General features: G+C 44.5%; 1 protein-coding gene and 1 long non-coding RNA gene across 2 annotated transcripts in view; one reads left to right on the top strand and one right to left on the bottom strand.

The window, feature by feature from the left end:
* Window positions 1–26765, bottom strand: part of LOC307056535 — a 110001-nt gene that overhangs the window by 14459 nt on the left and 68777 nt on the right. The gene's annotated exons all lie outside the window — the stretch shown is intronic.
* LOC307056616 (speedy protein E4-like) lies at window positions 11794–18028 on the top strand (the record flags this gene model as incomplete). Its single annotated transcript, XM_079709440.1, has 7 exons — window positions 11794–11902; window positions 12422–12643; window positions 13449–13507; window positions 13992–14077; window positions 15595–15763; window positions 15924–16028; window positions 17849–18028. 7 exons carry the CDS (start codon window positions 11794–11796, stop codon window positions 18026–18028), a joined length of 930 nt encoding a protein of 309 aa, XP_079565566.1.

Below are 26765 nucleotides of genomic sequence, written 5' to 3'. Positions count from 1 at the left end.
ACTTGCCTCATGGGAATAGACTTGACACCACCATAAAAATGGCATACATTCTTTCAGAGTACATCCTAAATTCACCTGGTCATCTCGGTGGTTGTCCATGCTAGTTAATACCCTTTATCCAAAGGAGAAAGACAACTTCTCCTATCTCTAGGACAAGCACGTACTTATAGCTCAGAGGAAAGTGCCTAACACCTAGCCTAAACTCCCCTGGTGACAGAGAGATAAAGAAGATAGCTCTCAGGTCCTTAACAGAAACATTCCTGGGTTGTAATGCTGGCAAGAGACTGATTTAGCTTTTAAAAAGATTTAGATACTTACGAAAGGGACAGAGGAAGTATTTATATTACAAGCGTCTTGAGGAAATCCTCTAAAAACGGAAATAAGAAGTGATGATTCATGCAAATGAATAAGCACCTAACCCATTCCTGATTTCCCCAGCTGAACTGCCACATTAAACGAATCCTGCACAAAATGTGTGCTTCTCCAAAACTGCTCTTGGAAGTGGCTGCTTAGAGCCACGAATGGTCTTTTCCAGTTCTTGCTGCTGCTGACTGTGGACTCTGCCTGAATTCTCACCGATGAAATGCTGCTTGTGTGGGAATGACAGCGACCACACCTCCTCTGAGCCTGAGCCTGGCAAACCTCCAGGGCGCATTTCTCGCATTTTCCAAGTTCACCACGTAAGGACATCAGCTACACGGAGTACCTTGCTGGGAAGCGCCTTGGAAGGGCAGTGCGCCCATGAGCACGCCACCAGGCCTCCAGTTCTCACCTCACCCACGTGCACTGACCGTGTCTCAGCAGAAGACTGGGGTGGCCTGTGAACCCCAGCTGCTGTGCCCACCTCAACACCTCACTCTATCCCTTCAGCCCAGAGACATGCTGGGCTCCCCAGCCTGCCCTGGACACTCTCTGGAAGTCTTTCTATTACAAGTTGTCTTGAGGAAATGCTCTAAAAAAGGGAATAATAAGTACGGAGTCATCCCAATGAACAGGATGTCCAGCAGTCAGCTGATGTCTCTCACGACTCACCCCTCTCTCCAAAAGGCGAAAAACTGTCATTTCATACATTTCCCCCTTTTTAAAGTTGTTGAAGCTAGGAGGGTAAACCTGGACCCTGCGATTTCACCTCGACCAGAAGCAGCAATGGCCACCTTTTAGTTTGCTTTCATTAAGATCTCTTCATATATATGGATATTTACAATATAAAGCTTTCTCTTTTTGTATCTGCATTTCTATTAAATACAGATATTTTCCCTACTTTGTCACTTATCTATTTTTATTGAAGTAGACTTCGTTTACAATATTTCAGGTGTACAGCAAAGTGACTCAGTTACATGTATTTATGTAAGAATATATGTATTCTTTTTCAGGTTCTTTTTTCCATTATGGGTTATTACAAGATATTGAACATAGTTCCCTGGGCTATACAGTAGGTCCTTACTGTTTATCTATTTTACATATAAAAGTGTGTATCTGTCAATCCCTGTTCTTTAACTTTTTAACTTAATTTTTTACTCTCACATTCTGTTATACAGACACTTAAAAAGATATTTTGTGTTCAAATCTTTCACTTTCACTTCATACTTTTCATCAGCTTGGACACTGTACTTGAAGAAGCCTTTCCCATCCTGCATTTCCTAAGTAGTTGCCTGTGTTTTCTCCTGTTTATTTTGGGTCTCTTAACATACCAATTTTATCAAGATAACTGGCACCCATCGTCAGGATTTGTAAAATCATTTTCCTCTTAAAGTCTCTCAACCATTTTTTTCAACACTAACACATGTACCACAACCAGGAAACGCAATGTTTAAGAAGAAAACTCAAGTTTGTAATCTAACAGAAAAGGACAGGCTCTTCTTTGAAGCTCAGCGACACGTCTTAATTTAAAGGCAGGGGAGGGACTTCCCTGGTGTTCCAGTGGTAAAGAATCTGCCTTCTAATACAGGGTACGTGGGTTCAAAGCCTGGGAACACTGGTCCGGGAGCTAAGATCCCACACGCCATGGGGCAATTAAGCCCGCGTGCTGCAATTAGACACGATGCAGCCTAAGAGAGATAAATAATTTTTTACAAATAAAAATAAAAAAAATAAAGGCAGGGGAAGCAGGAAAGTGACCGTCTCATGTGAATTCCTTCTTATTCAAAATACAGGTCGTAGCAGTTTACTTGGGCTGCGTCACAAAATACGACACACTGGCGGGCTTAAGCAACACAAATGTACTGTCCGACATTTACGCAGGCTGCAAGTCTGAGATCAAGGTGTCAGCAGGGTTGGTCCCCTCTGAGGGCTGTACGGGAGGATGTGCTCCAGGCTTCCTGGTGGAGAGGACGGTTTCCTCACAAGCACATGCACTATGTATGTACCAGGTAGGTGCCTGGGCTGAACTCCGATCCCAGGGCTGCTCATCCGCAGCAGCACAAGGCCGCTGGAGGGCTTGTCACGGACCCGTTGGCAGGAGGACTGCAGGCTGACACAGACGTCCGCTCAGCTGTGGACCCATGGCCCGGCCACAGCCCTGCCAGAGGCTGCCTGGTTGAAATCCAGGTCACGGTTCACCTCCCTCCTGCTTATTGCATTCAACGACGCCTTGAAGACCCCCTACTGCACCAGCCTGGGTGGCACATCCCACCCAGTCATTTCCAAATCAGAAGCATGTCAATTGAGAAGGTTAAAATTAGGCCCTGGCTCAGTGCTGTGGAATTAGAATCTGTGAGGCTGGGTCCAGGCATCTGTGTTGGAATATTTTCTCCACGTGACTCTCATGCCCAAAGGATTGTATTGACAAAGCACTTCTGCTTCACCCTACTGATATTTCTGCACTAGAGCTACAGCCGTTGTTATATTAAACTGCATCCACAGGAGGAAAAGAGAGGAGGAGAGGTGATAGTTTTGCTTATCTCCAAACACGCTGTTACTGAACCAAACTTGGGTCCACTCGCCTGCACGCACTAAAGTCAATCTACTGACACGGGTCACGGTGAAGGAAAGTGCCACGTTTATGGCAGGGCAACAAGCAAGGGGTCCAGGTATCTAGGGCTCAAAAGGCCCCCACTCCCCAGTGGCTTTCAGGGAAAGGTGTTTACAGGTGGGGTGAGGCTGTTGGTGGGAATGTACACTGGTGCTGCCGCTATGCAGAACAGTGTGGAGGTTCCTCAAAACACTAAAGCTAGAGCTACCGTAGGACCCAGCAATCCCACTCCTGGGCATATACCCAGAGAAAACCATAATTCAAGAAGACACATGCACCCCAATATGTATAGCAGTACGATTTACAATAGCCAAGACATGGAAGCAACTTAAATGTCCATCGACAGAGGAATGCATAGGGAAGATGTGGTACATATGTGTGATGGAATACTACTCAGCCATAAAAAAGAATGAGATTATGCCATGTGCAGCAACATGGATGGACCTAGAGATTATCATACTAAGTGAAGGATGTCAGACAAAGACAAATACCATATGCTATCACTCCTATGTGGAATCTAAAACAGTGATACGAATGAACTTCTTAACAAAACAGAAACAGACTCACAGACATAGAAAAAAAACTTATGTTTACCAAAGGGAAAAGGTGGGGGAGAGGGATAGATCAGGAGGTTGGGGCTAACATATGCACACAACTATATATAAAACAGGAAATCAACAAGGACCTCCTGTAGAGCACAGGGATCTCTACTCAATATTCTGTATTAACCTAGGGAGTTCCCTGGTGGCCCAGAAGTTAGGATTGTGGTCTTTCACGGCCGTGGCCCTGGCTCAATCCCTGGTCAGGGAACTGAGATCCTACAAGCCACACAGCACCACGAAAAAAAAGCAAAATTCGGTAATAACCTAAATGGGAAAACAATCTGAAAAAGAATAGATATCTGTGTCCATATAACTGAATCACTTTGCTGTACACCGGAAACACACACAACACTGTACATCAACTATACTCCCAATATAAAATTTAAAAAATGTTTAAAGTGAATTACAAACGAGTGGGGTGAGGGAGAGGAGGTTGAGGGGTGTGTGGTCAGCTTGTGGACATTCTTCCGATTGGTTGGTGGTGAGGTAATCTGAGGTCAACATCATCAACCGGCTGGTTCCAGCTGGTCTGGGGTCTACGTGCTTGTGGGCAGCATGCAGTTACCTTCCTCCCCCCTGCTGGGGGCTTCAGTCTCTGCAAAACAGCTCCAAGGACGTGGCTCAGAACAGTATCTACAGCCCCTGAGGAGGAACTAAAGGTCCTTGGCTTTGTTTAACGGCTACACTAGTATTATTTGGTCTTTTGGGACTCTTTTCCTTTCTTTTGGCACTTTCTCCCTTCTCTGATTAAATTGTTTGTTTCCAACTCACGGAAGGCTAGGAGGCTAAAATTTTCTAAAGACAAGAAGCAGGCAGAAGACATGGGGAGAATCCGTCCCAGGAAGGCCCCACAAGGTCCTGCTCACTTACAACATCACATTCAATCTGGGCTGTTTACGCCATTTTTGGACAACATACCAACACATCTTAAGATGGGTCCCACCCGACTGTAGCACATTTGGACAAGGTGCGGTGGGGTGGGATTATGCAAATCCAGATCTCAAGACTAGATAAAGCAATCAGGGTATTTCACAGTATACAAGAGAAATTTTCATGGGGACAGAATACCAACCTTCTAATATTTGAAAGCCTGTTAGCCAAGAGGGAGAGTGAACTTCTGTTTTGTTATACAAGGACCCAATCAGCTGTGATGGTTGAAAGCATGATGAACGCAAATCTGAATTCATTTGCCTCCTAACAATGCAACGTCTACATCAGAGGGACACAGGTCCTCAAGCAGCACTGCTTTTCCCAGCAGTGCAGACCCTGAGGAGAGCCAGGCTGTGGCAGCTCTGGAGGACCTCAGACACTCTTTGCACGGCCTCTGAGACCTAGAACATCTCAGAAAGTCCACGAGTGCAAACCAAAGAGACACTCAGTCCCTGCACCTTGGATGAACTGATTTGACTCTACGTATGCATTGCTTGGGCTAATTAGAAATATGGAAGTGATCAGAAGACAGAATAAACCTCTGGGCACATCCTGAACAACAGAGATACTTCTCATCAAAGTCCAAACAATAATTCAAAAGCAAGGTTCAGAGCCAAAATGTGGAAACAAACCAAGTGTTCACTGACAGATGAATGGATCAAGAAAATGTAGTGTGTATATTCACACAACAGATATTATTCACCCACAAACAGGAAGGAAAGTTTCTAATTGATACAAAGACCATTTATGTATTTTTCAAAGATTGACATTTCTTTGTATGAACAGTGAAAATTTAACAATTCCACTTTTAAGAGGAAAGGTTAGTGTTTCTTTGTAGAAACAATTAAGTCTCAGCAGTAGAGGCATAAGCACACACGTGCACACAGAGTAAACAGAATAGCGCCCCGCTACCTCCCCGCAATCTGATCCCCCGATGAGCCCTGCTGATTCTCCCTCCAAATATAGAGAACCTGTTTACTTCTCTCCATCTTCTCAGACATCGTCTTCCTGGACTACCACGCCACATTCCTAACCTTATCTGGGTCTCCCGACTTCCACTCTTACTGAATCCCCACCCCATCCATTTATGCAGCAGCCAAAATCAATTGTTCCCCTTTCAGTGCAAACTGGATCAGGACACCTCTCATTCCCTGCTTTCCCACTGCACTTGGCAAACATCTGAACTTCTTCAGACCCACGGTTTTATTTCCTTCTCACTCACTGTGTACTGTCCACACTGGCTTTGGGGTCTAGGAAGGAAATTTTGACACAGGCTACCACACAGATGACACGCGAAGACATTAAGCTAAGTGGATAATAAGTCAGATACAAATGGACAAATGTTACATGATTCCACTTCTGTGAGGTCCCCAGACGGGTCAAATTCATAGAGACAGAAAGTGGAGTGGTGGGTGTCAGGGGCTGGGAGGGGGATGGGGAGTCAGTGGTTAATGGGGACAGAGTTTCACTTTGACAGGATGAAAACATTCTGGAGATGGATGGTCGGGATGGTTGCACAACAATGAGAATTCTTTTTTTTTCCTTAAGATTTTTGTTTTACTTATTTTCGGCTGCATTGGGTCTTCGTTGCTGTGCGCAGGCTTTCTCTAGTCGCGGCGAGCGGGGGCTACTCTTCGGTGCGGTGTGCAGGCTTCTCATTGAGGTGGCTTCTCTTTGCGGCAGAGCATGGGCCCTAGGCGCATGGGCTCAGTAGTTGTGGCTCGCGGGCTGAGGAGTTATGGCTTGCAGGCTCAGTAGTTGTGGCGCGCGGGCGTTAGGTGCTCCGCGGTATGTGGGATCTTCCCGGACCAGGGCTCGAACCTGTGTCCCCTGCATCGGCAGGCGGATTCTTGACCACTGTGCCACCAGGGAAACCCAAGAAAAAAAAGCAAGACTCAGACCCCAAGGGGAGGAGTGGAAGTACGAGTTGGGAGGTTCAGAAGAAGCTTCCAGTGACACTGCATGACCCTGAGTTGGCTATTTTCTTCTCTGCATCTCGGCTACCATATACTTCCTACCCTCATAGAAAAATAACCTGTCTGGAATTGGAAATTTTTCCATTTAGTCTTTTTGTGCATGTGACATTTTTATTCAGAAAAATAATCTGTGTTGAACTGGAGTTTTTTCCATTTAGTATTTTGTACATGTGACATTTTTATTCAGGTAGTGAAATCTCTGGGTCAACAGTGATACCACATTCTCAAGATTTTGGTAAGTAGACTAGAACTTCTTAACTGGAATCAAGGGGCAGGCTTTGGACAATCCATGGACTTTGTGACATCCAAAGGTGCCCTGTGTGTGTGGGTGTGTGTGTGTGTGTGTGTGTGTGTGTGTGTGTGTTTGTAGACACCCTTTGAAGGGTGCGTGAGCACCTGTAGTTTTCTATGATTTTAGCTTCTCCAAATGGCTCTTGGACTCAAAGGTGCCTGAGGGGAGCGGACGTGTACTCCCCCAGTACAGAATCCTGAACGCAGCGTCAGTGAACATTCAGCCGAAGAGCTTTGCCAAATTGCGTGTTTTAACGTAACTTTTTAATCCAGTGAGTCGATGTACCTGGGATCTTTTTTTACATACTTACCTCACTCTTTATTTTTTTTTTGGGGGGGGTAGGCGGGCCTCTCACGGTTGTGGCCTCTCCCCTTGTGGAGCACAGGCTCCGGACGCGCAGGCTCAGCGGCCATGGCTCATGGGCCCAGCCACTCCGCGGCATGTGGGATCTTCCCGAACCGGGGTACCAACCCGTGTCCCCTGCATCGGCAGGTGGACTCTCAACCACTGCACCACCACGGAAGCCATTACCTCACTCTTATAAGGCTGAAACGTTGCTGCTTCCCCTAAGTTTCCTTGTCCCTCTCCCCACTCTCCCACCAGGCCGTGGAAGAGGAATGGGAGGGAGAGGGAGAGTCCAGCAGGGAGAGGACAGTGCGCCTGCTGGGAAGCGGTAAAGGGGGGTCCAGGGTGGGAGGGAGGGAGACACAAGAGGGAGGGGATATGGGAACAGGTGTATATGTATAACTGATTCGCTTTGTTATAAAGCAGAAACTAACACGCCATTGTGAACCAATTGTACTCCAATAAACTTGTAAAAAAAATTAGAACTACCATATGACACAGCATTTTCATTCCTGGATATATATCGAAAAAAATAAAACCAAAAAACATTAATTTGAAAAGATATATGCACCCTAATGTTCATGGCAGCATTATTTACAATTGACAACATATGGAAGCAAGCTAAGTGTTTATTAAGAGATGAATGGGTAAGGAAGATGTGATATATATATATATATATATATATATATATATATATATATATACATACAATGGAATACTACTTAGCTAAAAAAAAATTTTTTTTGAATTGAAATTGTATCAAGTATCTTTTCCGACCACAATGCTATGAGACTAGACATCAATTACAGGAAAAGAGCTGTAAAAAAATACAAACACATGGAGGCTAAACAATACACTACTTAATAACGAAGTGATCACTGAAGAAATCAAAGAGGAAATTAAAAAATACCTAGAAACAAATGACAATGGAGACACGACGACCCAAAACCTATGGGATGCAGCAAAAGCAGTTCTAAGAGGGAAGTTTATAGCAATACAATCCCACCTTAAGAAACAGGAAACATCTCGAATAAATAACCTAATCTTGCACCTAAAGCAATTAGAGAAAGAAGAACAAAAACATCCCAAAGTTAGCAGAAGGAAAGAAATCATAAAAATCAGATCAGAAATAAATGAAAAAGAAATGAAGGAAACGATAGCAAAGATCAATAAAACTAAAAGCTGGTTCTTTGAGAAGATAAACAAAATTGATAAACCATTAGCCAGACTCATCAAGAAGAAAAGGGAGAAGACTCAAATCAATAGAATTAGAAATGAAAAAGGAGAAGTAACAACTGACACTGCAGAAATACAAAAGATCATGAGAGATTACTATAAGCAACTCTATGCCAATAAAATGGACAACCTGGAAGAAATGGACAAAGTCTTAGAAATGCACAACCTGCCAAGACTGAATCAGGAAGAAATAGAAAATATGAACAGACCAATCACAAGCACTGAAATTGAAACTGTGATAAAAAATCTTCCAACAAACAAAAGCCCAGGACCAGATGGCTTCACAGGCGAATTCTATCAAGCATTTAGAGAAGAGCTAACACCTATCCTTCTCAAACTCTTCCAAAATATAGCAGAGGGAGGAACACTCCCAAACTCATTCTACGAGGCCACCATCACCTTGATACCAAAACCAGACAAGGATGTCACAAAGAAAGAAAACTACAGGCCAATATCCTGATGAACATAGATGCAAAAATCCTCAACAAAATACTAGCAAACAGAATCCAACAGCACATTAAAAGGATCATACACCATGATCAAGTGGGGTTTATTCCAGGAATGCAAGGATTCTTCAATATACGCAAATCAATCAATGTGATACACCATATTAACAAATTGAAGGAGAAAAACCATATGATCATCTCAATAGATGCAGAGAAAGCTTTCGACAAAATTCAACACCCATTTATGATAAAAACCCTGCAGAAAGTAGGCATAGAGGGAACTTTCCTCAACATAATAAAGGCCATATATGACAAACCCACAGCCAGCATCGTCCTCAGTGGTGAAAAACTGAAACCATTTCCACTAAGATCAGGAACAAGACAAGGTTGCCCACTCTCACCACTCTTATTCAACATAGTTTTGGAAGTTTTAGCCACAGCAATCAGAGAAGAAAAGGAAATAAAAGGAATCCAAATCAGAAAAGAAGAAGTAAAGCGGTCACTGTTTGCAGATGACATGATACTATACATAGAGAATCCTAAAGATGCTACCAGAAAACTACTAGAGCTAATCAATGAATTTGGTAAAGTAGCAGGATACAAAATTAATGCACAGAAATCTCTGGCATTCCTATATACTAATGATGAAAAATCTGAAAGTGAAATCAAGGAAACACTCCCATTTACCATTGCAACAAAAAGAATAAAATATCTAGGAATAAACCTACCCAAGGAGACAAAAGACCTGTATGCAGAAAATTATAAGACACTGATGAAAGAAATTAAAGATGATACAAACAGATGGAGAGATGTACCATGTTCTTGGATTGGAAGAATCAACATTGTGAAAATGACTCTACTACCCAAAGCAATCTACAGATTCAATGCAATCCCTATCAAACTACCACTGGCATTTTTCACAGAACTAGAACAAAAAATTTCACAATTTGTATGGAAACACAAAAGACCCCGAATAGCCAAAGCAATCTTGAGAACGAAAAATGGAGCTGGAGGAATCAGGCTCCCTGACTTCAGACTATACTACAAAGCTACAGTAATCAAGACAGTATGGTACTGGCACAAAAACAGAAAGATAGATCAATGGAACAGGATAGAAAGCCCAGAGATAAACCTACGCACATATGGTCACCTTGTCTTTGATAAAGGAGGCAGGAATGTACAGTGGACAAAGGACAGCCTCTTCAATAAGTGGTGCTGGGAAAACTGGACAGGGACATGTAAAAGTATGAGATTCGATCACTCCCTAACACCATACACAAAAATAAGCTCAAAATGGATTAAAGACCTAAATGTAAGGCCAGACACTATCAAACTCTTAGAGGAAAACACAGGCAGAACACTCTATGATATAAATCACAGCAAGATCCTTTTTGACCCACCTCCTAGAGAAATGGAAATAAAGACAAAAATAAACACATGGGACCTAATGAAACTTAAAAGCTTTTGCACAGCAAAGGAAACCATAAACAAGACCAAAAGACAACCCTCAGAATGGGAGAAAATATTTGCAAATGAAGCAACTGACAAAGGATTAATCTCCAAAATTTATAAGCAGCTCATGCAGCTCAATAGCAAAAAAACAAACAACCCAATCCAAAAATGGGCAGAAGACCTAAATAGACATTTCTCCAAAGAAGATATACAGACTGCCAACAAACACATGAAAGCATGCTCAACATCTTTACTCATTAGAGAAATGCAAATCAAAACTACAATGAGATATCATCTCACACCAGTCAGAATGGCCATCATCACAAAATCTAGAAACAATAAATGCTGGAGAGGGTGTGGAAAAAAGGGAACACTCTTGCACTGCTGGTGGGAATGTGAATTGGTACAGCCACTATGGAGAACGGTATGGAGGTTCCTTACAAAACTACAAATAGAACTACCATATGACCCAGCAATCCCACTACTGGGCACATACCTTGAGAAAACCGTAATTCAAAAAGAGACATGTACCAAAATGTTCATAGCAGCCCTATATACAATAGCCCGGAGATGGAAACAACCTAAGTGTCCATCATCGGATGAATGGGTAAAGAAGATGTGGCACATATATACAATGGAATATTACTCAGCCATAAAAAGAAACGAAATTGAGCTATTTGTAATGAGGTGGATGGACCTAGAGCCTGTCATACAGAGTGAAGTAAGTCAGAAAGAGAAAGACAAATACTGTATGCTGACACATATATATGGAATTTAAGAAAAAAAAATGTCATGAAGAACGTAGGGGTAAGACAGGAATAAAGACGCAGACCTACTAGAGAATGGACTTGAGGATATGGGGAGGGGGAAGGGTAAGCTGTGACAAAGTGAAAGAGCGGCATGGACATATATACACTACCAAACGTAAGGTAGATAGCTAGTGGGAAGCAGCCGCATAGCACAGGGAGATCAGCTCGGTGCTTTGTGACCGCCTGGAGGGGTGGGATAGGGAGGGTGGGAGGGAGAAGCAAAAGGGAGGGGATATGGGAACATATGTATATGTATAAGTGATTAAATTTGTTATAAAGCAAAAAAAAAAATAAAAATAAAGATGAAGAAAAAAAAAAAAGAATAAAATTTTGCCATTTATGACAAAAAGAAAAAGAGGGGTCCGGATACCTTGAGGGGGGGTTTTGGAGCACGGGCAGAGGTTGGGTCAGTGGCAGGAGATACCATTTACCCCTGATCTCTGGGACAAGTGCACGCATAGGTCTGACAGTTACTTGTGTTTTCCTTCAAACTGGTTTCCTTCAAACTCCGATGATGACATCAGAGGCTTCCGACCTTCCCGATTGGATGGACCAGACTCCTTGGTGCCTGGCAGCAGTAGTAGACAACAGAATCTCGCCAGAGCTTCTCTCCACTGACAGTTGCCCCGCAGCTTGGAGAAGGGACGACCACTTGTGTTTAGCCCAAGTCCAGAAGAAGAGTTGGGACAAAGCAGAGTCTAGGCTTCGAGGAAGGGAAGGGTCTGGGAGACATCATGGACAATCGTCAACCGACTTCCCAGGCTGAGGAGCTGAATTCCCAGTCCAGCTCTTCAGGGTACCCCCTGGAGTTGACTGTCTATGAAGAAAGCCCAGGACCGTCAGGTGAGGGAGCTGGCATGAGAAGGAATTTCAGAGATTTGACCAGTAAGGAGGAAAGGGTACAGAGGTCAGGAAGGAGCACCTGCATAAGGTGCCTATGAAAGAAAGGAGACATTCAGAAAGCCAGGGATTGAGGGAGGAGAGCACAGGAGCTGGGGACACGGAACACCTGGGGAGCAAGAAACAGGGTTAGGAGATGAGATCCAAGGATGAGAGAAGAGGAGAGAGGAAACAAGGGGAGGGTTCTTTTTTTTTATTCCTGGTGGGAGAAATTATCTACCATGAGAAAGAGTTTCGAGGACGGGAAGCTGGACAAATGACAAAAAGAGTCAGGGGAGGGATAGGTAGATATGGACAGAGAAAGATGGAAAGATGACTTGGGGCAAGGTCAGCGGTCTGTGAGACTGGAAAGCACGGGGGTGCTTCGGGGCGGGAGGCGGAGTCGGGGTGGGGTTGGGTGGTCACCAGTGACTGAATTCCCAAGACGAGAGCATCATACTGTAGTCTCTTCTCCTTCGTCAGCTCCCTGGGCTGGTTGCAGCCCCCCGCCTCAGCGCCCCGGCTGTAAGAGGAAGAGGTCAGTGGCGTTCAGAGCGGAGGTGGAGGGCAACACGGCCGCTGAGGCCCAGGACACCTGGGTCGTGGAGTCGCTGAGTGGGCTCAAGATGAAGCTGAAGCGACAGCGGGTGTCTTCAGTGCTGCCTGAGCACCACGAGGCCGACACCTGGGTCGTGGAGTCGTTCAGTGGGCTCAAGATGAAGCTGAAGCGACAGCGGGTGTCTTCAGTGCTGCCTGAGCACCACGAGGCCGACACCTGGGTCGTGGAGTCGTTCAGTGGGCTCAAGATGAAGCTGAAGCGACAGCGGGTGTCTTCAGTGCTGCCTGAGCACCACAAGGTCTTCAAGTGGATGCTTGGTAAGGACCCACCGCCCTGCCCAGCAACCTCCAATCCTATACTTGAAAAACAAACAAACCAAAACTTCCCATGACTACACTTTCCCAGTGGAAAAGAATTCCCTGCTACTTGGTGCGCTCTCCGTCCCTGGCGGACTGTCTACGGATAAAGGATACGGGGGACACATAAAAGATACAGGATGAGGTTAGACTTAGAAATGATACAAGACTAGGTTAGATTTAGAAATGATACAGGATTAGGTGCGCTTGGTTTCAACTGTACCCGAGACTCTAGCTCTTACTGGCCTTTTGAATCTTACTGGCATGTTCGGGGTGGGGGGAGGAGGGGCTGACAAGCCATCTTCACCCCCTGACATGACTGTCAATTGAGACACTGGCTGAGAGTATCTTGATGCCCTCTGCAGGTACGTGAATGCATGATGAAGGGGCATCACTCCCTGTCACTCGGCCCCCCCAGAAGGGGAGTCACCCCCTTTCCTCCCACAGTGAATGGTCTTCCCTCCCCTCTTTCCGGCAGCTTCACCCTGGGCCACATCTTGGCATTTCCCCAGGGGGGCGCGGTTCACCCTCTTGGCTCTGGAATGCTCCCACGACAGCCCTGTTCCCACTGGCAACATCTGCCCTTTTTTCACAGAGGATCCCGTCGTTAAGAAATTCCTCGCCTGGGACAAAAACCTGGAAGTATCTGACAAGGTAAGTCACCCACTGAGATGGATTCCTGCTCCAGCGCCTGTTCTAGGTGGGCGCGCTGGGTGCTTTCTACACCCACGTTTCCACTCCCCTCCTAACCTCATGCCTTGTCAACACTTCCCTCCAGGGGCCTCGAGGTCCCCTCTGGGATCTGAGCCCCAGGAGTGCCCCTTTGGTGGTTGCTGCCTAAGTCCCCTCTCCTCTCAGCTCCTGGGGACTCGCCTTGGCTCCGGTTCAGCGAACACCGTCCTGTGCCCGCGGCCCTAAGTCCACGCCCTCAATCCCACAGCCTCCCATCCTTGGAGCGCCGCCAACTCTGACCTTCTGTCCTCTCCCCTTCCCCAAATAACCAGGCTCACCCCACACGGGGGTCTCTCCTCCAAGTGGCACCACCCATTCCTCGTCCCCTGCTCCCTTCTCCCTCCCACTCTTTCTCCTCTTCCAGGATGTGACCTCTCTCCTACGTTTTTTCCCCTCTTTCCATCAGTATCTCCTGTCGATGGTGATAGCGTATGTCAGCCGGGCCGGGCTCTCCCCCTGGCAATTCCAGAGAATCCATTTCTTCATAGCTCTGTGAGTACCTTGCTCCATCCCCGCCATCAATATTCAACACCCTGGGAGGGCAGAGGGAGAGACGTGGGGCTCTGACCTTTCATCTGTTTTTTTAAACCCCTTTGTACTGACTCTAGGTGTGAAAATGACAGGATTACGGTACCGTGGTTTCTTTTTCAAACCATGTTCTGTTTTTTATAGCATTCATTGTCAAAACAAACTACCCTAATGTCAATTAAAACACTGAAAGAAACAAAGCAAAACGCAAAACTTTCCTAAGAGGAGAGGAAGAAAGAACTGACACCATCCTGCCCCCGAGTACCAGACTTGAGACGTTTCCGGTTCGAATTCTCCGGTCTCGGGTCTTCCCACATCAGCACCAAGTGTGATTATCTTCCGTTTCTGCGTTCCCACGACAAATGCCACAACCGGGGCCCGTATCACATAGCGCGGATTTGGTGTCAAATGCTCCCCACTGATGTTTCTTCCAAGTCTCCCAAGTCAGTTGGCTCTATTTGCCTGAACATCCTTCCAAAACACAGGTCTGACCGCTTCACACGATTTCATTGGCTAATGACATGCCAAATCAAGGCCAGAGTTCTGCGTTGGGATTTAACTCTCTCTGCAATCTCCAGCACACCGTCCTGATACTTTATTCCTGTGTTTCACTGCTCCTTCCAAATACCCTGCCCTCTAAGTTTCTATTGAGCTTTCTATCCAGGTATCTTTGCCATACATTTATCTGAAGAAAACGACCCTATCCTTAAAGTGGGTTCAAACACCAAAACCTTCACGATGCCCGATCTCCCTAACTTCTGCATCCCAGAGGCACTTTAGTTCAAATTGTATTATAATGTGATGCTTTGCATTATAGTCATTTCTTATCTCCCCCCTTCCCCTTCCCCGGTCCCACTAGACTAGACACCATGTGGAAGGCAGGTCTCGTCAAAATGTCGATGCACTCCCAAAACACTCAGCACAATTCTTTTCATTGGGCAAATGTTTGTTATTGTGAGACTTCCAGGTAATCAGTATTGCATTTGGCCATGAGATAAAATGTTCATTCATTCATTCACTCATTCATCTAACAAACCTTATAAAGTACACCCTACATGCTGGGGAATATGAGGTGGTGGGAACAGAGATTCACAAAAGGCTGTTGAATTCATGCATCAATATGAACCAAGCCCTAAATGTGTCAGTTGCTAGGAGAGGGATGAATGCAGAAACAGATCAGATCAGCTCCTGCCCTCAGGAACTGTACATGTACCTACAACATAGGAAGAGAGGTGTGTGCACATAAAACAAGTTGAAGGGAACGGGGGGTTTGGATCGTGTCCTCATCATCAAGGTGTGAGAGGCACCCTTCCGAAGGTCCTGCCTGGCAGTGGCTCCTTGATGACTGGGCGGCTCCCGGTGACGCTGGGCAGGGCTGGGTGGGTCGTGTGAGGATGCTCAGCCTGCCTCTTTTCTGGGAAGCTGACCTCAAGTGGAGGCCCTTCCTGTCCTGATGACAGCGACCTGATGTCTTTCCCCAGCTATGTGGCCAGCGACATGGAAGAGAACAACCAGGCCCCCAAGCAGGCCATCGTTTCGTTCCTCTATGGAAAGAACAGCTCCCAGCATGCCTTGTTCCACAAACTGCGTTCCCAGTTCATCCGTTCCATGGGCTGGAAGGCACGGGTCACTCGGGAAGAGTGCGAGCAGGTGGGTGGGCTGTGGCGGTCTCGGGGAGGGGGAGGGACGGAGAGGAGGTGGGGATCATGGGGGACTCGGTTTGGGACTTGGGGACAGACGAGAAAGAACCGGAGGCGGGGCAACGGGAGGCAGCGGCATCCTCACTGCCAGGGGCTGTTTGTCTTTCCAGATCCAGGCTTTTGATCCAGAGCTCTGGGTGTGGGGAAGAGATCGCGCCCTCTTGCCCCAGAGGCCCCAGGACCACGCAGGCCTGAGGTCATCGGCCTGCGCAAAGGTAGGTCTGCGTGCGCAAAGGTGCGGGTGGAATGACGTGTTGCCTACTGAGGAACTCGGAGGAATCCCACTGCTGGACCCGCATCACCTCTCACGCTGTGAAGGGGGCCAGCCAGGCACACAGCCACATGCCGACTCTGCGCCAGCCACGGACTGACAGCCACACACAGACACCAGCACCGCGGGGCCCGTGGGCACCAGACCTCGGGGAAACCAGTTTGTCCCAGACGCATGGGTCTCACTGAAGTTATTTCACCCAAAGCAATTGGGTCCAAATAACAGCTTTGACGAGATGGTGATTGTTTTCCATATACCGTGTTTCCAGTTTCTCTTTTTCATTCATTTTTGGCCTGACATCCCTCAGGGTTATGGGTTCTAGCATTTATCTACAACAAAGTAAATGTCTACAAACAGGATATTAGATAGAACAGCCCACACGTTCAATAAGAAAAGATGAATTATGACTAGCTTTATATTCATCCAAATTTACTTTCAAATTGCCTATGGCCAGATCACCTGTGACTCTTTATTCCCCCTGACTCACCACTTCTGGACCAATGATTCCTCTAGTACAATTCACCTTTTCCCCCTCACGTTTATGGTCAAGGGGGTTTATCACAACGACTGAAGGTTAAGGAATGCCATCTTCAGCATGGCTTATTACAATTGACACATTAGAGTTCTAGATGTGGGCAGAGGATTGAGCAAACATTTGGTTTAAACCTTGCAAACTAGCTGTCTTAGTCCATTCAACCTGCCCTACTACAGACCGCGTTGCTTAGAAACAACACAGCACGGTCTCTTTTACAAGGGCAATAATCTCATTCATGAGGGCTCTACCCCATGACCTAATAACCTCCCAAAGACCCCACCTCCTAATACCAGCACCTTAGGGGTTAAGATTTTAAGATTTCAACATAAGAATTTTGGGGGACACAAACATTCAGCACATAACACTAACCAAGTTTAGGGCTGAGTATTATTTAAACATTAGGATCCAGGGACTTCCCTGTTGGCACAGTGGTTAAGAAACCGCCTGCCAATGCAGGGCACACAGGTTTGAGCGCTGGTCCGGGAAGACCCCACATGCCGCGGAGCAACTAAGCCCGTGCGCCACAACTACTGCGCCTGCGCTCTAGAGCCCACGAGCCACAACTACTGAGCCTGCGTTCTAGAGCCCGCAAGTCGCAACTACTCAGCCTGTGCGCCTAGAGCCCGTGCTCCGCAACAAGAGAAGCCGTCAGGAGAAGCAACGGAGAGTAGTCCTCGCTCACCACAACTAGAGAAAGCGCACACACAGCAACAGAGACCCAATGCAGCCAAAAATAAAAGAAAGAAAATAAGTAAATAAATGAAAACTTAATAATAACATAGACATTAGGATGCAGGGTTAGGGTTAGGGATCCGGCCTCAGGTCTCCTGGTCCACGATGTTGACTTGTCAGTGATGTCTGTAGTGTGCTTCCAAGTTCAGAATTTAAGTGGTGCCAAAGGACCAAGGTGAGTTAAGACTAAAGCAGCATTCTCCAAATGCCAGCTCCCTGAGCAGAATCACCTGGAGTCTGGGCTATGAAGCAGATTACTGGGCCTGACCTTGGGTGTATTCAGTAGTTTTTGGAGTCAGGGTCACCAAAGTCCAAGAATCGCACTTGAAAACAATGAATGGTTCAGGACTGGGGTTCAGAATGGAGAATTTGAGATAAAACTCCAATCATAAATGAGTCTCAATTCTGGTTAGAATTGACTAAGAATGTGAAAACCTTTATATCTGGACAGTTGCCACTTTGAAATCTGACATCCTTGCTCCTTCTCTTACTTCCAGATCACAGAGCCCAGGAGAGATGAGGATGTTCAACAAGAGGTCAATCCAGACACTGACGACAGCCGTGAAGAAGGAAGGGAGAAGCCTCTTGTGCAGATCATCGAGAAGAAGCCAGCATCTTCTAGAATGAGCGGAGGCGACTTTTCGTGTTATACTCCTAGGAGCGGGGCGTGCTTCTAGGAGTCTGTGGCAGGACAATAAGAAAACAGGGTTTATTCAGATTCCACCCTTTTGGAAGGCACCACCTCTATTTTCAGATCATTTCATTTCCATCTCCCCTGAGACGAACATTGGAGGTCCCATTTTTTATACACTTGTTTGCCCCAGTCTAGAAGCATTTGAAGGTGGAGTGTAGCGGCTCAGAATAGGAGGAAATAACATTAAAATATATAATTAGAAAAAAATATATATATATATATAATTACAGCCACAGGGTCATGACTCATGACTTAAGTTTCACTGGCTTATTTTGAAAATGTCACCTATAAAATTATTGTGTTTTTATATTTTATATTTATATATTTATTTTAAATAGTTTTGAAATAGTCTTCATTTTGAAACATCTTATTACTACAAACTTTTGTGATGAGAACCGTAGCTGTTGTATATTTACACATATATACAATTTTACTCACATTTTCAAGAGAGATTGTTGATTTTATCTATTACGTAATATTTCCATTCTACTTATAGCATAGTGGGTATTTCCTCCCAATTCTTGTAAGCATAAATTTGTATTTTTTTAGTTCTCATTATTGAATTGTGGGAATTCAGTCGTAATTTTTTAACTTGCCTCAGCATGTTTGTATGTCATTTTAGATTGTTCAAGAGTACCGTGCGATGCAGCTTTTGGGGAACTACAATAAAGATGAAAGTCTTCTCACAGTCAGGATGTGTGTGGTCATTACCAGTCGGCTTCGCCTCTTTGCTGTCCAACGAGGTGTTGCTTAATGGCGTTGTGATTATCCAACCACATTTCTTAACTCTGAAAAATAGTCCTCAATTATTTTTCATGTAGAGAAAACTACAGAAGATGAGGCAGGTCTTGCATCATTCAGGACTCCAATACTGAGAGACAACTCTTGGGTAAAAGGAAAGATAGCTTTATTGAGGAAGCCGGCAGTCCAGAAGAGAGGTGGACTCATGTCCCGAAGAACCAACTCTCCCCTCCTGAAGTTTTACTTGAGGACTATACAGGGAAAAGAGAAAGGGGCTACATGTTGAAGAGAGGGTTACAGGGTGCGTGATCAGCTCACGGTCATTCTTCTGATTGGCCAGTGGTGAGGTAACGGGGACTCAACATCATCAGCCTTCTGGTTCCAACTGGTCTGGGGTCTACGTGCTTGTGGGCAACATGCAGTTAACTTCTTCCACCTGCTGGGGGTTTCAGTCTCTGCCAAACAGCTCCAAGGACGTGGCTCAGAACAGTATCTACAGCCCTTGAGGAGGAACTAAAGGTCCTTGACTTTGTTTAACGGCTACACTAGTATTATTTGGTCTTTTGGGACTCTTTTCCTTTCTTTTGGCACTTTCTCCCTTCTCTGATTAAATTGTTTGTTTCCAACTCACGGAAGGCTAGGAGGCTAAAATTTTCTAAAGACAAGAAGCAGGCAGAAGACATGGGGAGAATCCGTCCCAGGAAGGCCCCACAAGGTCCTGCTCACTTACAACATCACATTCAATCTGGGCTGTTTACGCCATTTTTGGACAACATACCAACACATCTTAAGATGGGTCCCACCCGACTGTAGCACATTTGGACAAGGTGCGGTGGGGTGGGATTATGCAAATCCAGATCTCAAGACTAGATAAAGCAATCAGGGTATTTCACAGTATACAAGAGAAATTTTCATGGGGACAGAATACCAACCTTCTAATATTTGAAAGCCTGTTAGCCAAGAGGGAGAGTGAACTTCTGTTTTGTTATACAAGGACCCAATCAGCTGTGATGGTTGAAAGCATGATGAACGCAAATCTGAATTCATTTGCCTCCTAACAATGCAACGTCTACATCAGAGGGACACAGGTCCTCAAGCAGCACTGCTTTTCCCAGCAGTGCAGACCCTGAGGAGAGCCAGGCTGTGGCAGCTCTGGAGGACCTCAGACACTCTTTGCACGGCCTCTGAGACCTAGAACATCTCAGAAAGTCCACGAGTGCAAACCAAAGAGACACTCAGTCCCTGCACCTTGGATGAACTGATTTGACTCTACGTATGCATTGCTTGGGCTAATTAGAAATATGGAAGTGATCAGAAGACAGAATAAACCTCTGGGCACATCCTGAACAACAGAGATACTTCTCATCAAAGTCCAAACAATAATTCAAAAGCAAGGTTCAGAGCCAAAATGTGGAAACAAACCAAGTGTTCACTGACAGATGAATGGATCAAGAAAATGTAGTGTGTATATTCACACAACAGATATTATTCACCCACAAACAGGAAGGAAAGTTTCTAATTGATACAAAGACCATTTATGTATTTTTCAAAGATTGACATTTCTTTGTATGAACAGTGAAAATTTAACAATTCCACTTTTAAGAGGAAAGGTTAGTGTTTCTTTGTAGAAACAATTAAGTCTCAGCAGTAGAGGCATAAGCACACACGTGCACACAGAGTAAACAGAATAGCGCCCCGCTACCTCCCCGCAATCTGATCCCCCGATGAGCCCTGCTGATTCTCCCTCCAAATATAGAGAACCTGTTTACTTCTCTCCATCTTCTCAGACATCGTCTTCCTGGACTACCACGCCACATTCCTAACCTTATCTGGGTCTCCCGACTTCCACTCTTACTGAATCCCCACCCCATCCATTTATGCAGCAGCCAAAATCAATTGTTCCCCTTTCAGTGCAAACTGGATCAGGACACCTCTCATTCCCTGCTTTCCCACTGCACTTGGCAAACATCTGAACTTCTTCAGACCCACGGTTTTATTTCCTTCTCACTCACTGTGTACTGTCCACACTGGCTTTGGGGTCTAGGAAGGAAATTTTGACACAGGCTACCACACAGATGACACGCGAAGACATTAAGCTAAGTGGATAATAAGTCAGATACAAATGGACAAATGTTACATGATTCCACTTCTGTGAGGTCCCCAGACGGGTCAAATTCATAGAGACAGAAAGTGGAGTGGTGGGTGTCAGGGGCTGGGAGGGGGATGGGGAGTCAGTGGTTAATGGGGACAGAGTTTCACTTTGACAGGATGAAAACATTCTGGAGATGGATGGTCGGGATGGTTGCACAACAATGAGAATTCTTTTTTTTTCCTTAAGATTTTTGTTTTACTTATTTTCGGCTGCATTGGGTCTTCGTTGCTGTGCGCAGGCTTTCTCTAGTCGCGGCGAGCGGGGGCTACTCTTCGGTGCGGTGTGCAGGCTTCTCATTGAGGTGGCTTCTCTTTGCGGCAGAGCATGGGCCCTAGGCGCATGGGCTCAGTAGTTGTGGCTCGCGGGCTGAGGAGTTATGGCTTGCAGGCTCAGTAGTTGTGGCGCGCGGGCGTTAGGTGCTCCGCGGTATGTGGGATCTTCCCGGACCAGGGCTCGAACCTGTGTCCCCTGCATCGGCAGGCGGATTCTTGACCACTGTGCCACCAGGGAAACCCAAGAAAAAAAAGCAAGACTCAGACCCCAAGGGGAGGAGTGGAAGTACGAGTTGGGAGGTTCAGAAGAAGCTTCCAGTGACACTGCATGACCCTGAGTTGGCTATTTTCTTCTCTGCATCTCGGCTACCATATACTTCCTACCCTCATAGAAAAATAACCTGTCTGGAATTGGAAATTTTTCCATTTAGTCTTTTTGTGCATGTGACATTTTTATTCAGAAAAATAATCTGTGTTGAACTGGAGTTTTTTCCATTTAGTATTTTGTACATGTGACATTTTTATTCAGGTAGTGAAATCTCTGGGTCAACAGTGATACCACATTCTCAAGATTTTGGTAAGTAGACTAGAACTTCTTAACTGGAATCAAGGGGCAGGCTTTGGACAATCCATGGACTTTGTGACATCCAAAGGTGCCCTGTGTGTGTGGGTGGGTGTGTGTGTGTGTGTGTGTGTGTTTGTAGACACCCTTTGAAGGGTGCGTGAGCACCTGTAGTTTTCTATGATTTTAGCTTCTCCAAATGGCTCTTGGACTCAAAGGTGCCTGAGGGGAGCGGACGTGTACTCCCCCAGTACAGAATCCTGAACGCAGCGTCAGTGAACATTCAGCCGAAGAGCTTTGCCAAATTGCGTGTTTTAACGTAACTTTTTAATCCAGTGAGTCGATGTACCTGGGATCTTTTTTTACATACTTACCTCACTCTTTATTTTTTTTTGGGGGGGGGTAGGCGGGCCTCTCACGGTTGTGGCCTCTCCCCTTGTGGAGCACAGGCTCCGGACGCGCAGGCTCAGCGGCCATGGCTCATGGGCCCAGCCACTCCGCGGCATGTGGGATCTTCCCGAACCGGGGTACCAACCCGTGTCCCCTGCATCGGCAGGTGGACTCTCAACCACTGCACCACCACGGAAGCCATTACCTCACTCTTATAAGGCTGAAACGTTGCTGCTTCCCCTAAGTTTCCTTGTCCCTCTCCCCACTCTCCCACCAGGCCGTGGAAGAGGAATGGGAGGGAGAGGGAGAGTCCAGCAGGGAGAGGACAGTGCACCTGCTGGGAAGCGGTAAAGGGGGGTCCAGGGTGGGAGGGAGGGAGACACAAGAGGGAGGGGATATGGGAACAGGTGTATATGTATAACTGATTCGCTTTGTTATAAAGCAGAAACTAATACGCCATTGTGAACCAATTGTACTCCAATAAACTTGTAAAAAAAATTAGAACTACCATATGACACAGCATTTTCATTCCTGGATATATATCGAAAAAAATAAAACCAAAAAACATTAATTTGAAAAGATATATGCACCCTAATGTTCATGGCAGCATTATTTACAATTGACAACATATGGGAGCAAGCTAAGTGTTTATTAAGAGATGAATGGGTAAGGAAGATGTGATATATATATATATATATATATATATATATATATATATATATATATATACACAATGGAATACTACTTAGCTAAAAAAAAATTTTTTTTGAATTGAAATTGTATCAAGTACCTTTTCCGACCACAATGCTATGAGACTAGACATCAATTACAGGAAAAGAGCTGTAAAAAAATACAAACACATGGAGGCTAAACAATACACTACTTAATAACGAAGTGATCACTGAAGAAATCAAAGAGGAAATTAAAAAATACCTAGAAACAAATGACAATGGAGACACGACGACCCAAAACCTATGGGATGCAGCAAAAGCAGTTCTAAGAGGGAAGTTTATAGCAATACAATCCCACCTTAAGAAACAGGAAACATCTCGAATAAATAACCTAATCTTGCACCTAAAGCAATTAGAGAAAGAAGAACAAAAACATCCCAAAGTTAGCAGAAGGAAAGAAATCATAAAAATCAGATCAGAAATAAATGAAAAAGAAATGAAGGAAACGATAGCAAAGATCAATAAAACTAAAAGCTGGTTCTTTGAGAAGATAAACAAAATTGATAAACCATTAGCCAGACTCATCAAGAAGAAAAGGGAGAAGACTCAAATCAATAGAATTAGAAATGAAAAAGGAGAAGTAACAACTGACACTGCAGAAATACAAAAGATCATGAGAGATTACTATAAGCAACTCTATGCCAATAAAATGGACAACCTGGAAGAAATGGACAAAGTCTTAGAAATGCACAACCTGCCAAGACTGAATCAGGAAGAAATAGAAAATATGAACAGACCAATCACAAGCACTGAAATTGAAACTGTGATAAAAAATCTTCCAACAAACAAAAGCCCAGGACCAGATGGCTTCACAGGCGAATTCTATCAAGCATTTAGAGAAGAGCTAACACCTATCCTTCTCAAACTCTTCCAAAATATAGCAGAGGGAGGAACACTCCCAAACTCATTCTACGAGGCCACCATCACCTTGATACCAAAACCAGACAAGGATGTCACAAAGAAAGAAAACTACAGGCCAATATCCTGATGAACATAGATGCAAAAATCCTCAACAAAATACTAGCAAACAGAATCCAACAGCACATTAAAAGGATCATACACCATGATCAAGTGGGGTTTATTCCAGGAATGCAAGGATTCTTCAATATACGCAAATCAATCAATGTGATACACCATATTAACAAATTGAAGGAGAAAAACCATATGATCATCTCAATAGATGCAGAGAAAGCTTTCGACAAAATTCAACACCCATTTATGATAAAAACCCTGCAGAAAGTAGGCATAGAGGGAACTTTCCTCAACATAATAAAGGCCATATATGACAAACCCACAGCCAGCATCGTCCTCAGTGGTGAAAAACTGAAACCATTTCCACTAAGATCAGGAACAAGACAAGGTTGCCCACTCTCACCACTCTCATTCAACATAGTTTTGGAAGTTTTAGCCACAGCAATCAGAGAAGAAAAGGAAATAAAAGGAATCCAAATCAGAAAAGAAGAAGTAAAGCGGTCACTGTTTGCAGATGACATGATACTATACATAGAGAATCCTAAAGATGCTACCAGAAAACTACTAGAGCTAATCAATGAATTTGGTAAAGTAGCAGGATACAAAATTAATGCACAGAAATCTCTGGCATTCCTATATACTAATGATGAAAAATCTGAAAGTGAAATCAAGGAAACACTCCCATTTACCATTGCAACAAAAAGAATAAAATATCTAGGAATAAACCTACCTAAGGAGACAAAAGACCTGTATGCAGAAAATTATAAGACACTGATGAAAGAAATTAAAGATGATACAAACAGATGGAGAGATGTACCATGTTCTTGGATTGGAAGAATCAACATTGTGAAAATGACTCTACTACCCAAAGCAATCTACAGATTCAATGCAATCCCTATCAAACTACCACTGGCATTTTTCACAGAACTAGAACAAAAAATTTCACAATTTGTATGGAAACACAAAAGACCCCGAATAGCCAAAGCAATCTTGAGAACGAAAAATGGAGCTGGAGGAATCAGGCTCCCTGACTTCAGACTATACTACAAAGCTACAGTAATCAAGACAGTATGGTACTGGCACAAAAACAGAAAGATAGATCAATGGAACAGGATAGAAAGCCCAGAGATAAACCTACGCACATATGGTCACCTTGTCTTTGATAAAGGAGGCAGGAATGTACAGTGGACAAAGGACAGCCTCTTCAATAAGTGGTGCTGGGAAAACTGGACAGGGACATGTAAAAGTATGAGATTCGATCACTCCCTAACACCATACACAAAAATAAGCTCAAAATGGATTAAAGACCTAAATGTAAGGCCAGACACTATCAAACTCTTAGAGGAAAACACAGGCAGAACACTCTATGATATAAATCACAGCAAGATCCTTTTTGACCCACCTCCTAGAGAAATGGAAATAAAGACAAAAATAAACACATGGGACCTAATGAAACTTAAAAGCTTTTGCACAGCAAAGGAAACCATAAACAAGACCAAAAGACAACCCTCAGAATGGGAGAAAATATTTGCAAATGAAGCAACTGACAAAGGATTAATCTCCAAAATTTATAAGCAGCTCATGCAGCTCAATAGCAAAAAAACAAACAACCCAATCCAAAAATGGGCAGAAGACCTAAATAGACATTTCTCCAAAGAAGATATACAGACTGCCAACAAACACATGAAAGGATGCTCAACATCTTTACTCATTAGAGAAATGCAAATCAAAACTACAATGAGATATCATCTCACACCAGTCAGAATGGCCATCATCACAAAATCTAGAAACAATAAATGCTGGAGAGGGTGTGGAAAAAAGGGAACACTCTTGCACTGCTGGTGGGAATGTGAATTGGTACAGCCACTATGGAGAACGGTATGGAGGTTCCTTACAAAACTACAAATAGAACTACCATATGACCCAGCAATCCCACTACTGGGCACATACCTTGAGAAAACCGTAATTCAAAAAGAGACATGTACCAAAATGTTCATAGCAGCCCTATATACAATAGCCCGGAGATGGAAACAACCTAAGTGTCCATCATCGGATGAATGGGTAAAGAAGATGTGGCACATATATACAATGGAATATTACTCAGCCATAAAAAGAAACGAAATTGAGCTATTTGTAATGAGGTGGATGGACCTAGAGCCTGTCATACAGAGTGAAGTAAGTCAGAAAGAGAAAGACAAATACTGTATGCTGACACATATATATGGAATTTAAGAAAAAAAAATGTCATGAAGAACGTAGGGGTAAGACAGGAATAAAGACGCAGACCTACTAGAGAATGGACTTGAGGATATGGGGAGGGGGAAGGGTAAGCTGTGACAAAGTGAAAGAGCGGCATGGACATATATACACTACCAAACGTAAGGTAGATAGCTAGTGGGAAGCAGCCGCATAGCACAGGGAGATCAGCTCGGTGCTTTGTGACCGCCTGGAGGGGTGGGATAGGGAGGGTGGGAGGGAGACGCAAAAGGGAGGGGATATGGGAACATATGTATATGTATAACTGATTAAATTTGTTATAAAGCAAAAAAAAAAATAAAAATAAAGATGAAGAAAAAAAAAAAAGAATAAAATTTTGCCATTTATGACAAAAAGAAAAAGAGGGGTCCGGATACCTTGAGGGGGGTTTTGGAGGACGGGCAGAGGTTGCGTCAGTGGCAGGAGATACCATTTACCCCTGATCTCTGGGACAAGTGCACGCATAGGTCTGACAGTTACTTGTGTTTTCCTTCAAACTGGTTTCCTTCAAACTCCGATGATGACATCAGAGGCTTCCGACCTTCCCGATTGGATGGACCAGACTCCTTGGTGCTTGGCAGCAGTAGACAACAGAATCTCACCAGAGCTTCTCTCCACTGACAGTTGCCCCGCAGCTTGGAGAA

This window comes from Hyperoodon ampullatus, assembly GCF_949752795.1.
Source record: "Hyperoodon ampullatus genome assembly, chromosome: 7".
In the NCBI taxonomy this organism is placed as follows: domain Eukaryota; kingdom Metazoa; phylum Chordata; class Mammalia; order Artiodactyla; family Ziphiidae; genus Hyperoodon; species Hyperoodon ampullatus.
This window is presented reverse-complemented; position numbering and strand designations above follow the sequence as displayed.